Source organism: Gymnoscopelus microlampas, assembly GCF_963454915.1.
Source record: "Gymnoscopelus microlampas genome assembly, chromosome: 22".
Classification (NCBI taxonomy): Eukaryota; Metazoa; Chordata; class Actinopteri; order Myctophiformes; family Myctophidae; genus Gymnoscopelus; species Gymnoscopelus microlampas.
Window position 1 is genome coordinate 46,659,503 of NC_139959.1, and position 14,998 is coordinate 46,674,500.

A 14,998-nucleotide genomic window follows, 5' to 3' on the forward strand; every position below is an offset into this window, starting at 1 on the left:
AGACAGACAGACAGACAGAGACACACACAGACAGACAGAGACACAGACAGACAGACAGACAGACAGACAGACACACACAGACACACACACACACACAGACACACACACAGACACACAGACAGACAGACAGACGCACACGCGCACGCGCACACACGCGCGAGCGCGCCATTTTGTACTTAATTTGGTACAACAACAGTGACATTTGTAGAATGTGTTTTTCGCCCCCTATGGGTGGAAGTGTGTGTTTATTAGTGGCCCCTCAATGATAAAGCTTCGGGACAGACAATAAACTGTGTGTGTGTGTGTGTGTGTGTGTGTGTGTGTGTGTGTGTGTCTGTGTGTCTGTGTGTGTGTGTGTTTGTGCAGCTGCCGGGCGTGGAGTCATGTGACCGCTACACGTTTCGTTTTGGTCGGAACCCGCTGATGGAATGGCCGCTGGCGTTCAACCCCACCGGATCCGCAAGGACCGAAGCTAAAGTATACGTCAACAAGAGGTATTAATACTCTATTACTACTGATATGAATACTATATTACTATTGATATAAATACTCTGTTGATGACGATGACGCACAAACGCGTCGTCCGTGACAATAGTTTTTTTTTAACTTTTTTTTACGTTTTTTTTTACATTTTTTTAGTTTTTTTAAAATTTGTTACGTTCTTTAAACGTTTTTTTAACGTTTCTTTTTACATTTTTTACATTTTTAACTTTTTACGTTTTTACGTTTTTTTACGTTTTGTATTACGTTTTTTTTACGTTTTTTACGTTTTTACGTTTTTAACTTTTTACGTTTACGTTTTTACTTCATCAGGAATAGTTTTAATAAAGTCACTAGAAACAAATTTCCTACGAAAATTTAAGTGTGCCTGCGTTGGCTGGGGGTTTTGTCGCCGTGGTACCGCGAAACGGTGTAAAAAGTAATGCGGTAAGTGGGCCGGTCGTCCCGCACGTTTTGATGTATACATTGGCGGGGCCGTGTCAACCTTGTGGGAGGAGTAGCATTTTGATCCCCTCGGGCGGCCAAAAAAGTAAAGAAAAAAAACAGCAAAATAATGTTTCAAAAATTAATAAAAAATAAACCGAAAGTCAAAAAAGGGAAAATAAAAAACAGAAAAATTGAAGGTAAAAATGAGCATCTAAAACAACGTTTCAATTTTTTAAAATCATTTTTTAAAATATATAAACAATTACTTAAATGGGTTTGAGTGCTTGTTTCGCCCACTTCTGAAGGTCTGACGCAGAAAGTGCCCATTGTACTATTGTTTGCAGTCCCCCATTTATTGGGGGTAGGCGAAGTTTCGGAGCATTTCGGGCACTTTTCCAAACCGGAAGTGATATATCCACTTCCTGTTGTGACGGTTGTGTTCGCATACCCTAATTTAGGGGGGGTAGGTGAAATTTCAGATCATTTTGGGCACTTTTGATACCGGAAGTGAAGAGGTCCAAGTCCGGGTTGGACCATCGAGTTGCATACCCTTCAAAAAGTGTTTTGGTGTAAAAAAAAAAAAATCAAAAAAAAAAAAAAATGTCGGAAAAAAAAAAAATTCGGAAAAAAAAAAAGTTCGGAAAAAAATAAAGTCCACAACAAAGTTTGGGGGCGGTACCATGCTGCAAACAGAAGTTACGGCCATTTAAAGCCCGGCCAATAGGAAGGCAGAGGGGGCGGAGCTTCAACACACGAAGCTCATTGGTGGTTACAGCTGCCACATGGATTATAGCAGGAGCCCTAGAGTCTCTGGGTGGTTTCCCCGCCTCCCCGTAACCGTTAACATGGGAGTGAATGGGGGAGTGAGGATGATGATGGTTAACATGGGTGTGAATGGGGGAGGATGACGAAGAGTACAGCAAGTGAGAATGAGTCTGAATTTGGGACTGAAAAGGGGGCGCGGTTACATGTTTTTGCTAATAACGTGGGCGTGGTAGCGCGAAACGGCGAAAAAAGTAATGCGGTAAGTGGGGCGGTCGTCCCGCACGTTTTGATATATACATTGCGACTAACGAGTAAACCGTGTGGGAGGAGAAGCGTTTTGCGCGGTACGTGCGGCCAAAAGGGGCGGAGTTTAGCTGTTTTTTGCTAATAACGTCGCCATGGTAACGCGTGACGGAAAATCGTTTCCGAGCACACTACTCCCGGCCAAGCCGCACGTTTTGATGTATATATTGCGGCGGTAGTGTAAACCGTGCGGCTGTTACGGACGACCGAATTTTGGTGCGTGATGTATTAATAAATCCGGCGGATCTCAATAAGTGTGCCCATGCCATTAACATGGCAGGCACACTTAATTATTATTATATTTAACCCTTTCAGACAGTACTTCATCAGGAATAGTTTTAATAAAGTTATAATTTAACCCTTTCAGAACGTACCTGACCAGCGTGGCTCCCAGGTGCCAGGGGTCGGTGGGGTCAATCGTAGGGGTCGTCCCAGGGGTCATCTCTCTGTTGCCGGGCGACTGGACGTCTGGAGGTCACCAAGGTCGTCACTCCAAGTCTGCTCAATACCGCCGAATGAAGAGCGAGTGGAAGAGTAATGTTTACCTGGCAAGATCTAGAATACAGGTAATAGATTACTACCTATATATATTACTATAGAATACAGGTAATATATTACTATCTATATACAGATGTGCCACTTCAAAACTTCACACGTTACTGTCCTTTCCCTGAAAGTGCCCTGAAAATGCATTTTTTTCCTCCCTGTTCTGCCATTAAAAATGCACTGTTTTGCCCCTGAAAAGAAGTTGTCACTACACACCCCCGTTTTTCCCTTCAACAGACATCCATATACATGAGAACAAAAGAATGTGTGTTGAAGAAGGTGTCAGACTCATTATGAGGCGAAAGGTGATTTGAAGAGGTCCTTGGCCAGTTGCTCAAATTAATTAGCATCATAAAAGCAGTGATCATCAAAACAATTCAGCATTTTAAATGCCCTTCTTTGTCCCTCTTATTGCCCTGGGAATCCCCTGAAAATGTACTGTCTTGCCGATGGCAGGACATTTGAAGTTTTGAAATGGCACATCTGTATATTACTATAGGTAATATATTACTATCTATATATATATTACTATATATTACTTAGTCCCCCCAGGAATCCGCGATTCCGCGATCGCGGAAATTACCGCGGATTTCAAAGCCGTCCGCGGATTACAAGGCATAGTGCAGAAAACATGACAAATCTGGGTAAAACACAGCCGTATGGAGAAGTATTCTCTCTCTGTCTCAGGCCAGTGCGAGCTTCTGCTAAACTCCCCCCCCTCCTCTCACACACACAGACACGTAGAGAGAGAGAGAGAAAGAGAGAGGGAGAAAGAGAGAGGGAGAAAGAGAGAGTGAGAGTGCTGCGCAACTTTACAGCCCAACTTCAGAGCAAGTTAACGATGGCTCGTTGACCCCAATTTGACCGCTAGGCCAGTGGTTCTCAAACTTTTTCATGTCAAGGACCCCCTAATTGACACTTATTACCCCGCAGACCCCCATTTGAAAAAGATATGCCAGGGACCCCATAAGAGAAGATTTTTACGGCTCTCTAGCAGTGATTCTCAACCATTTTAATTTCAAGGACCCCCAGTTTGACATGCATTAGGGCTACGGACCCCCATTTAATGGTATTTATACGTCTGGGACCCCAATTCATATTGTAAAATCAATGTTAATTTAACTCTGAGAGTGTACAAATGGAACCAAATGGACCCGTTAGGGTCCATTTGGTTCCATTTGTACACTCTCAGAGTTACAGACCCATGAGGGTCCATTTGGTTCCTGTCCATCATTTAGCTGGGGACCCCCTGGAACCCCCTCAAGTACCCCTGGGGGTCCCCGGACCCCACTTTGAGAACCAATGCACTAGGCAATCAACACTGAACAGCACTAATTAATGGCAGCTGTGATTCTTGTGTCTGTCCGTGCAGCCTAGATATCAAGTAATGCCCTGCAGAGCAGGGGTCTTCAACATTTTCAGGCCAAGGACCCCCTAGCTGAGAGAGAGATGAAGCAGGGACCCCCCTCTATATTGTATAAAATTGTGGTTCTCAGAAAAAAGGATGCTAGGGTTCAAGTGGTTAAGGTAAAAAAAAAAAAAAAAAAGAATCATATCACACAAAGATTTGGTGGACCCCCTGTAGTAACTCTGAGGACCCCCTAGGGGTCCCGGACCCCCCTGTTGAAGACCCCTGCTGTAGAGGGACCCTCTCCCTCATGTTCAACTTCAAGTGTGACTTCTAAGTTCTACTTCTCCTCAAAATAACTTTATTATTTCCCATCCTGCATGACAAGCCTAATATTATTGCGTTTGGCTATGTGCAAATATAGAGACAGACTTATGTCCAGTGATGGGCAAGCTACTTGGAAAATGTAGCAAGCTACACTACCGGTTACTCTCGATTAAATGTAGCTCAACTACAACGGAAGCTATCGTCAGAGAAATGTAGTAAGCTACACTACAAGCTACATGGCAAAAGTAGCTAGCTACATCGACACTACTTTTTTTAATTACTTTTTTTAATCAACTTCATGATCAAGAACAACTTTCCACCAAACAAATAGGCAGGCAAAAAAACTGCCCAGTTTGATTGTTTATTATAATGTATAATGTGTGATGTCAAACAAAACTGACATTTTAAAATAATATTCCTATATATTCCTCATTTTTTTAAAGTAAAATCAATTGATCAATTTAAACTGTATTAAAATCCAAATCAATGTAAATAAAAGATATGAATGATCAACACTGCTCTAGATCAGTTATTCTCAACGTTTTCAGGCCGTCCAAAATAATCAAATTTGAACTGGGGACCCCCACAATAATCATAATTGAACTGGGGACCCCCCCCCCCCCTGACAAGCACTTGGAATGTAGGAGTTGAGGCATTATTTAGTTTGACTTGGTTCCATAGATACAAATTGTGAAAATAGCAGATCTACAAGCTCACAATGCCACACAATGCGAAGCTTTGTGAGCTTGTAGATCTGCTATTTTCACAATTTTTGCCACTTTCTTATATTACTTGACTATTTGGCCAATATCTGACACAGTCTTTATAGTATAGTTCGTTGATTGTAATGGTCTACTTTCTTTTCTTTCTTTTTTTTGTATTAAAAAGGCCTTAAAAGTCCATAAATGGTCACTTCACTGTCATCTGGGGACCCCCCAAAAATCACGTGGGGTTCCCCCCTGGGGGTACCGACCCACAGGTTGAGAACCACTGCTCTAGATGATCTTTTCCCTCTTATGTAGCCTACTGTATGTATTTATTTTAGTTTGCCTTTTCTTTTCCTCACCCCATAATGTTATTCATGTTCTGCCTAAAGTGAAAAATAGCAGCTATCTATTAGTTTTCTGTTGACCAAAAAAAAAGGGCATTGACTTGTGTGCTGTTTGGGAACAGTTGACAATGGTTATGTAAAGCTTTTCATCAGCTTATTTGGGGCTTATTTTTATAGACCTGGTTGCTTGTTTCTTTCGCACAATTTGGCAACACTGCTTCTAATGGCTAACAAAACTAGCTGGCTCCGTCTGTGATCATAGAGTTATAATATATCGTCTGTGATCCATGCTCTGTGGCTGCTTTCAACAGCCATGGATGGGACGGTAGATAGATCTTTCTGTTACTGTATGATCCATCTAAAAGTACCACACACAGCTGAAAAGTATTGCGGACACGTTATTATGGATTTTTTTGTTAGAACTTTTTATACACATATTAAATACATTATATATTTATTTATGTATATATTTATGTGTATTTCAGGGTCTAGGTCTATATGCAGCCAGAGACATAGAGAAACACACCATGGTCATTGAGTACATCGGCGCCATCATCAGGAGCGAAGTGGCAAACAGGAAGGAACGCGTCTACGAGTCCCAGGTACACACACGCACACACACACACGCACGCACGCACGCACGCACGCACGCACGCACGCACACACACACACACACACACACACACACACACACACACACACACACACACACACACACACACAGACACACACACACACACACACACACACACACACACACACACACACACACACACAGTACCTTTATTAGAACTCCTACCAGAACCATTGCCGGTCATCAAAATGTTTGGACAATTTTGAATAATTGTGTGTGTGTGTGTGTGTGTGTGTGTGTGTGTGTGTTGTTGTAGAATCGGGGGGTCTACATGTTCCGCATCGACAACGAGTTCGTCATCGATGCAACGATTACTGGCGGACCAGCAAGGTAACTCCTTCTCTCCTCTCTTCCTCTCTAGACTCTTCTCTCTTCTCTAAAACACCCTGGACAACGCTCCACACGTCCTACACTCTTCTCTCTTCTCTAAAACACTCTGGACAACGCTCCACACGTCCTACACTCTTCTCTCTTCTCTAAAACACCCTGGACAACGCTCCACACGTCCTACACTCTTCTCTCTTCTCTAAAACACTCTGGACAACGCTCCACACGTCCTACACTCTTCTCTCTTCTCTAAAACACTCTGGACAACGCTCCACACGTCCTAGACTCTTCTCTCTTCTCTAAAACACCCTGGACAACGCTCCACACGTCCTAGACTCTTCTCTCTTCTCTAAAACACCCTGGACAACGCTCCACACGTCCTAGACTCTTCTCTCTTCTCTAAAACACTCTGGACAACGCTCCACACGTCCTAGACTCTTCTCTCTTCTCTAAAACACCCTGGACAACGCTCCACACGTCCTACACTCTTCTCTCTTCTCTAAAACACCCTGGACAACGCTCCACACGTCCTAGACTCTTCTCTCTTCTCTAAAACACTCTGGACAACGCTCCACACGTCCTAGACTCTTCTCTCTTCTCTAAAACACCCTGGACAACGCTCCACACGTCCTAGACTCTTCTCTCTTCTCTAAAACACTCTGGACAACGCTCCACACGTCCTAGACTCTTCTCCCTTCTCTAAAACACTCTGGACAACGCTCCACACGTCCTAGACTCTTCTCTCTTCTCTAAAACACTCTGGACAACGCTCCACACGTCCTAGACTCTTCTCCCTTCTCTAAAACACTCTGGACAACGCTCCACACGTCCTAGACTCTTCTCTAAAACACCCTGGACAACGCTCCACACGTCCTAGACTCTTCTCTCTTCTCTAAAACACTCTGGACAACGCTCCACACGTCCTAGACTCTTCTCTCTTCTCTAAAACACCCTGGACAACGCTCCACACGTCCTAGACTCTTCTCTCTTCTCTAGAACACTCTGGACAACGCTCCACACGTCCTAGACTCTTCTCTCTTCTCTAGAACACTCTGGACAACGCTCCACACGTCCTAGACTCTTCTCTCTTCTCTAAAACACTCTGGACAACGCTCCACACGTCCTAGACTCTTCTCTCTTCTCTAAAACACTCTGGACAACGCTCCACACGTCCTAGACTCTTCTCTCTTCTCTAAAACACCCTGGACATTGCTCCACACGTCCTAGACTCTTCTCTCTTCTCTAGAACACTCTGGACAACGCTCCACACGTCCTAGACTCTTCTCTCTTCTCTAGAACACTCTGGACAACGCTCCACACGTCCTAGACTCTTCTCTCTTCTCTAAAACACTCTGGACAACGCTCCACACGTCCTAGACTCTTCTCTCTTCTCTAAAACACCCTGGACAACGCTCCACACGTCCTAGACTCTTCTCTCTTCTCTAAAACACTCTGGACAACGCTCCACACGTCCTAGACTCTTCTCTCTTCTCTAAAAAACCCTGGACAACGCTCCACGCGTCCTAGACTCTTCTCTCTTCTCTAAAACACTCTGGACAACGCTCCACGCGTCCTAGACTCTTCTCTCTTCTCTAAAACACTCTGGACAACGCTCCACACGTCCTACACTCTTCTCCCTTCTCTAAAACACCCTGGACAACGCTCCACACGTCCTACACTCTTCTCTCTTCTCTAAAACACTCTGGACAACGCTCCACACGTCCTAGACTCTTCTCTCTTCTCTAAAACACCCTGGACAACGCTCCACACGTCCTAGACTCTTCTGTCTTCTCTAAAGCACTCTGGACAACGCTCCACACGTCCTAGACTCTTCTGTCTTCTCTAAAGCACTCTGGACAACGCTCCACACGTCCTAGACTCTTCTGTCTTCTCTAAAGCACTCTGGACAACGCTCCACACGTCCTAGACTCTTCTCTCTTCTCTAAAACACCCTGGACAACGCTCCACACGTCCTAGACTCTTCTGTCTTCTCTAAAGCACTCTGGACAACGCTCCACACGTCCTAGACTCTTCTCTCTTCTCTAAAACACCCTGGACAACGCTCCACACGTCCTAGACTCTTCTGTCTTCTCTAAAGCACTCTGGACAACGCTCCACACGTCCTAGACTCTTCTCTCTTCTCTAAAACACCCTGGACAACGCTCCTATAGTTTCAATTTACAGATTATTATTACTTAGATATTATACTGTTTAGACTGATGCTAGGTTCATTGTTTAGAATGTTTACCTGTCATCCTAGTTTACTGAGATACTACACTGTCTCTGTCAATATACTGATAATATATTGATAATATATTGATTATATATTGATTATATATTCATAATATGTTGATTATATATTGATTATATATCGATTATATATCGATTATATATCGATTATATATCGATTCGATTATATATCAATTATATATCGATTATATATCGATTATATATCGATTATATATCGATATTATATATCGATTATATATCGATTATATATCAACAATATATCAATTATATATCGATTATATATTGATTATATATCGATTATATATCGATTATATATCGATTATATATCGATTATGTATCGATGATGTATTGATGATGTAATGATGATGTATCGATGATGTAATGATGATGTATTGAAGATGTATTGATGACGTATCGATGATGTATTGATGATGTATTGATGATGTAATGATGATGTATTGAAGATGTATTGATGACGTATTGATGACGTATCGATGATGTATCGATGATGTAATGATGATGTATTGAAGATGTATCGATGACGTATCGATGACGTATCGATGACGTATTGATGATGTAATGATGATGTAATGATGATGTATCGATGATATATCGATGATGTATTGATGATGTAATGATGATGTAATGATGATGTATTGATGATGTATTGATGATGTAATGATGATGTAATGATGATGTATTGATGATGTAATGATGATGTATTGATCATGTATTGATGATGTATCGATGATGTATTGATCCTTACAGATACATCAATCACTGCTGCTCTCCAAACTGCATCACTGAGGTGGTCACCGTGGAGAAGGAGCAGAAAATCATCATCAGCTCCTGTAGACGCATCCAGAGAGGAGAAGAGGTGAGACATGTTTAATATAATACTTTATATATACTTTATATAAATGATATATTTAATATAATACTTTATATATACTTTATATAAATGATATATTTAATATAATACTTTATATATACTTTATATAAATGATATATTTAATATAATACTTTATATATACTTTATATAAATGATATATTTAATATAATACTTTATATATACTTTATATAAATGATATATTTAATATAATACTTTATATATAATTTATATAAATGAAATATTTAATATAATACTTTATATATACTTTATATAAATGATATATTTAATATAATACTTTATATAAATGATATATTTAATATAATACTTTATATATACTTTATATAAATGATATGTTTAATATAATACTTTATATATACTTTATATAAATGATATATTTAATATAATACTTTATATAATACTTTATATATACTTTATATAAATGATATATTTAATATAATACTTTATATATACTTTATATAAATGATATATTTAATATAATACTTTATATATACTTTATATAAATGATATATTTAATATAATACTTTATATATCATTTTAATATGACACTATGACTCAGACATGTTTGCGAACGCAGCGGAAGGAAAAAAATCGCCTTTTTTGCGTAATTTTTTTTCCTTTTTTTTGCGCCTTTTTGCGCCTTTTTTGCGCCTTTTTTTTGCTTTTTTGCGCCTTTTTGCGCCTTTTTTGCGCCCTTTTTTTGCTTTTTTGCTCCTTTTTGCGCCTTTTTTTTTGTTGCTTTTTTTGGCTTTTTTGCGCCTTTTTTTTTTATTTTTTTTGCTTTTTGCGCCTTTTTGTGCCTTTTTTGCGCCTTTTTTTTCCTTTTTGCGCCTTTTTGCGCCTTCTTTCGCAAAAAGGCGCTTTTTGCGCCTTTTTTTTGCGCCTTAAATGCGTTAGTTTAATGGGCTACACCATGAATTAAAAAAAAAAAAATTATATATAAATATTGCCCCCTAATACGTTTTAAACAGGTTGTAGGCCTAAAAAACATCCAGATATTTTTTCTCACAATCTGACTGTCTGTCATTCCAAGCTTGTTCAGCTGCAATACCAAAACGTCCTATTGGGCAGGGGGGGAGCTACTGAGCAATTCTGTCTGGCCATCATCAATGCAAAATCAGTGCAAGTGACATCACTCGCCCTGCCATTCTGAAATGGCCTGTTCAGACACGCCCATTCAGGAAATCCATGAAATGAGCATGAATGACTGAATGTTAAATAAATGTTTTTTTTTTGGGTACAAGAGACACTGGGGGAGCCCAAAAAATACTAAAAACCTAAAAAAAAAATGAAATTCATGGTGTAGCCCCTTTAATTAAATAACATAAGCCTAACCTAACCCTAACCCTAAAACCGAAATAAAGTAACAAAGAAACGCCCCAAAAACGACCACAATCCGCGAAACAACCGCAAAATTCCGCGCGCTTCATGGGTCGCGCACATGCACGTACGCCCCGAAAACTGTCCGTTGCCTATAGGTCGCATTTTCACATGAACACGGCCCCAGTGGTGGAAAGTAACTAAGTACATTTACTTAAGTACTGTACTTAAGTACAATTTTGAGGTATTTGTACTTTACTTGAGTATTTCCAATTTCTAGTACTTTTACTTTTACTCCACTACAATTATTTGATAACTTTAGTTACTAGTTACTTTTCAGGTATAAATTATGATATTATGAAACATACATTAACCACTTTAACCCTATTTTACACCTAGGCTATTTGAAAATAGCAGATCTACAAGCTCACAACGCGTCGCTTTGCGACGCGTTGAGAACTTGTAGATCGGCTATTTTCAAACATATTTGTACTTTTACTTTTGGTACTTTAACTACATTTTGATGCCAATACTTCTGTACTTTTACTCAAGTAAATTTAGAATTCCGGACTTTTACTTGTAACAGAGTACTTCTACAGTGCAGTATTGATACTTTTACTTAAGTAAAACATGTGAGTACTTTTTCCACCACTGCACGGCCCTGACTATTGATCAGCATTGTGAATTTTAATCTCTGTGTGTGTGTGTGTGTGTGTGTGTGTGTGTGTGTGTGTGTGTGTGTGTGTGTGTGTGTGTGTGTGTGTGTGTGTCTGTGTGTGTGTGTGTGTGTAGTTGTCCTACGACTACAAGTTCGACCTGGAAGACGACCAGCACAAGATCCCCTGTCACTGTGGAGCGCTCAACTGTAGAAAATGGATGAACTGAACGCACACACACACACACACACACACACACACACACACGCACACTTTCCAGGTTTGCATTCCTTACCTTGTTTATCGACGATAACAAATAAACGATAAACAAGCTAGCCCTGTTAGCTCTACGCAAGCTAGCCCTGTTAGCCCTATGGAGGTTAGCCCTGTTAGCTCTACGCAAGCTAGCCCTGTTAGCCCTATGGAGGTTAGCCCTGTTAGCTCTACGCAAGCTAGCCCTGTTAGCCCTATGGAGGTTAGCCCTGTTAGCTCTACGCAAGCTAGCCCTGTTAGCCCTATGGAGGTTAGCCCTGTTAGCTCTACGCAAGCTAGTGACTTTATTTCAGAGATTATTTTTTTATCGTACCACACACATACACACACACACACACACACACACACACACACACACACACACACACACACACACACACACACACACACACACACACACACATGGGGGCTTTGGATTGGTTGGATTAGATAGAAGAGGAGGAGGAGCTTAGAGTAAATAAAAAGGGGTGTGGCTCTATGGGGATAACTAGACTACTTATTACCCTGCTTCACCTCAGAGGCTGGTCCTCTGACACACGCACACACACACACACACACACACACACACACACACACACACACACACACACACACACATACACACACACACACACACACACACAGTAAAGTGTACATATTAATAATTGTACAGAATCGGCTCCAGAAGGGAATTAATTATTCACGTTTTTTTTGCACTAAAAACGTTAACGAATTAAAAACATTTAATTAACAGAAACAACAGGAGGGGATAAAAAAACAGAGTTTATTACAGAATGAATCCTTTATAAAACGTTGATTCATTCATCTTGTTTTGTTTCATGTTTTTGTGTTTATATAAATGATATATAATGTATTATATTAGATATATCATTTATATAAACAAAAAGGCGCAGAAAAGCCTTTTTTGCGCCTTTTTGTGCCTTTTTTGCGCCTTTTTGCGGAAAAAAAAGGAGAAAAAAAGGCGCCTTTTTGTATTTATTTTCCAGGGTGTAAAAAAATCTTTTTACAAAAACTAACCGACCAAAATCTACCTTAAAAAAAAAAAAAGAAAGAAAAAAAAAAAAAAACGTGATTCTACTTCCTGTTTGTCTGTCGTTAACGATGTATTTAACGAGCGGGGGGGGGTGTGTCTAACGAGATGTATAAAATATGTAAAAAGAACATTTACAAAGAATCAAATTATTTTTGTTGTATTTTTCACTTTGTGTTCCGTTTCCTTAACAACGGTTTTCCCCTGTACGTTGTCGCCGTCGCCTTGACAACGAAAACCCTTTTGTTTGTTTGTCGTTGTTGCCAACGGCGACGGGCGTCTTTTTTTTTTCTTCTTTTGTTTAAACCCGGGGCGGATCGTGTGATTGGACGACGCAGAGGAGGAGGGGAAAACTGTGAACTTTAAAAAATGATATATAAACGCGTATCTATTTCTTCCTGAAAATCTCATTTCTTCCTCTTTAATCCGGAAAGAAAGGAAGATAGAAAAGACGGCACGACGGTGTGTTGATTTGTTTTTGTTTTTCTATACACAGAATCAGATGTAAATAATAATACATATTAAAATGGTTGTAATGATTTATTTAGTGTTTATTGTACATTTATTATACTCGCGCTTTTCTCTGATGTACAGTTTTGGAACTTCAAGTCAAATTTATGGTTTTGTGTTTTGTTGTTGCCTTTTTTTTTTTTTTTTTGGAATATAAATAACATGGAATCAGAATCTAGATTCAGATTTAGAATCATTTACAAACAAATAAACTATTTTACATCTTGGATCTGTCGTCGTTTTGATTTGTTAAATGTTGTTATTAACCCATTAAGGAACCTGAAACTGTGTCATTTTTTAGATTTGAGCTAAAAAAAAGCATTATTTTACACTTCGGGCTATTCAAAAACAGCAGATCTACAAGCTCGTAGCGCGGCTACCGAGTGCCGCGCTACGAGCTTGTAGATCTGCTATTTTTTGAAAAATCGTGAAAATGTGCGCAAATCTTTGAACATAATATATTTTTAAAGCGAACATTTTTAACTCAAATCTTTGCTTCTGGGGGGGTCCCTGGAACAAAATATTTTCTCAAAATCCGTGCATAGACTTATTGGAAAACCACAAATTCCGTGCATAGCCGCCTCGCATCTCCCCCCATTGTGACTAAACCATTTCGGAGGCGCGCAGTCTCAAGGGAATTACGGAGTTTAAGCAATGGACTGCTACGGCAGAGGACTACGGTAACCGGAAATGATCAGCGCTCGATAGATAAACCTGCCGTCGCCGCAGCCTATTTTACTACGCCAGAAGCTACCGTTCCACGTAGTGTCTACAACGTCAAAAATAGGTGAGTGATTTTAGTGCTTTTGACGCGTTGTTTGTAGGTATGAGCATGGCTAATTATACTCTAGTCTAAACTAATTCACGGAACAGTTACCAAACTGTTCAAAAGTAAGTTATTTCAATTCCTTGACAGAAGCGCCAACTTTTAGCAAGTTTTTGCCTTCAAAACCTTTCAGTAGCCTTCTACAGACATTAGTCAGCATGTTCATTGTTCGCTGTTAGCTTCGGTTTGTTACAGGCATAGTTTGAGTAGGTTTACGTAGCTCATTAGGTGTGCCACTGATAGCCATCATCATAATGGTTAGGTAACATTTATCATAGTGGACATGCACGCACGCACGTTGCGCACGCACATACACATGTTTATGTTTGACACGCGCTGCATAGACGCGTCACCATGGAAACCAAAAAGGGGTGGGAACCCGTCGCCGACGGCTGCTTGCTTAACGATCTTGACTGCTACGGCGATTGCGTCATAGCAGCCGCACTCCGCCTGGCGTCGCCGTACTGAAAAACAGAAAGCTTAAAGTCCCTATTGTCGCCGTGTGAAGGACCACCGAGCGAGCTAAAGCGAGCGAGTTGCCGTCCTGAACGTTGCGACGTTCCCTTGAGCCTACTCAGCGCCGTTTGAGTTAACGTACCGATAGGCACAGAATCGTAAATGTTGTTGTGGGGGACTGCTCTACTTCCGGGGTTTTTCCGGGTTGCGACTGGTTACGCCCACCGTGGGACTCCACGTACATATGCACGGAATTTGGGGGTTTCTAGGCGACTATGCACGGAATGTATACTAATTCTCTGGCGATCAGGCTGGTCTACCATACCAGTCGTAGCTTCGATATCACACAACTATCCTTCTCCGTTCTCTACACTGGCTCCCCGTAGCAGCTCGGATCCAGTTTAAAACCCTGGTGCTAGCCTATAGGGCAGTGAAAGGAACAGCTCCTTCCTACCTCCGGGCTATGGTTGATGCCTACACCCCTGCCCGACCACTTCGGTCTGCCACCTCGGGGCGACTGATCGCCTCGTCACTCAGGG

General features: G+C 40.8%; 1 protein-coding gene across 1 annotated transcript in view; it reads left to right on the top strand.

Annotated features, from left to right (window-relative positions):
* LOC311038684 (histone-lysine N-methyltransferase 2C-like) overlaps positions 1 to 13,404 on the top strand; it is a gene marked incomplete at its 5' end in the record, with an annotated part of 190,283 nt that extends 176,879 nt beyond the window's left edge. Inside the window, 6 exon segments of the mRNA XM_084048252.1 lie at positions 367 to 494; positions 2,363 to 2,561; positions 5,753 to 5,869; positions 6,158 to 6,231; positions 9,247 to 9,355; positions 11,501 to 13,404. Coding sequence (XP_083904378.1) covers positions 367 to 494; positions 2,363 to 2,561; positions 5,753 to 5,869; positions 6,158 to 6,231; positions 9,247 to 9,355; positions 11,501 to 11,593 — 720 coding nt within the window. The 3' untranslated portion in view covers positions 11,594 to 13,404.
* Between the last annotated feature and the right edge of the window lie 1,594 nt (positions 13,405 to 14,998).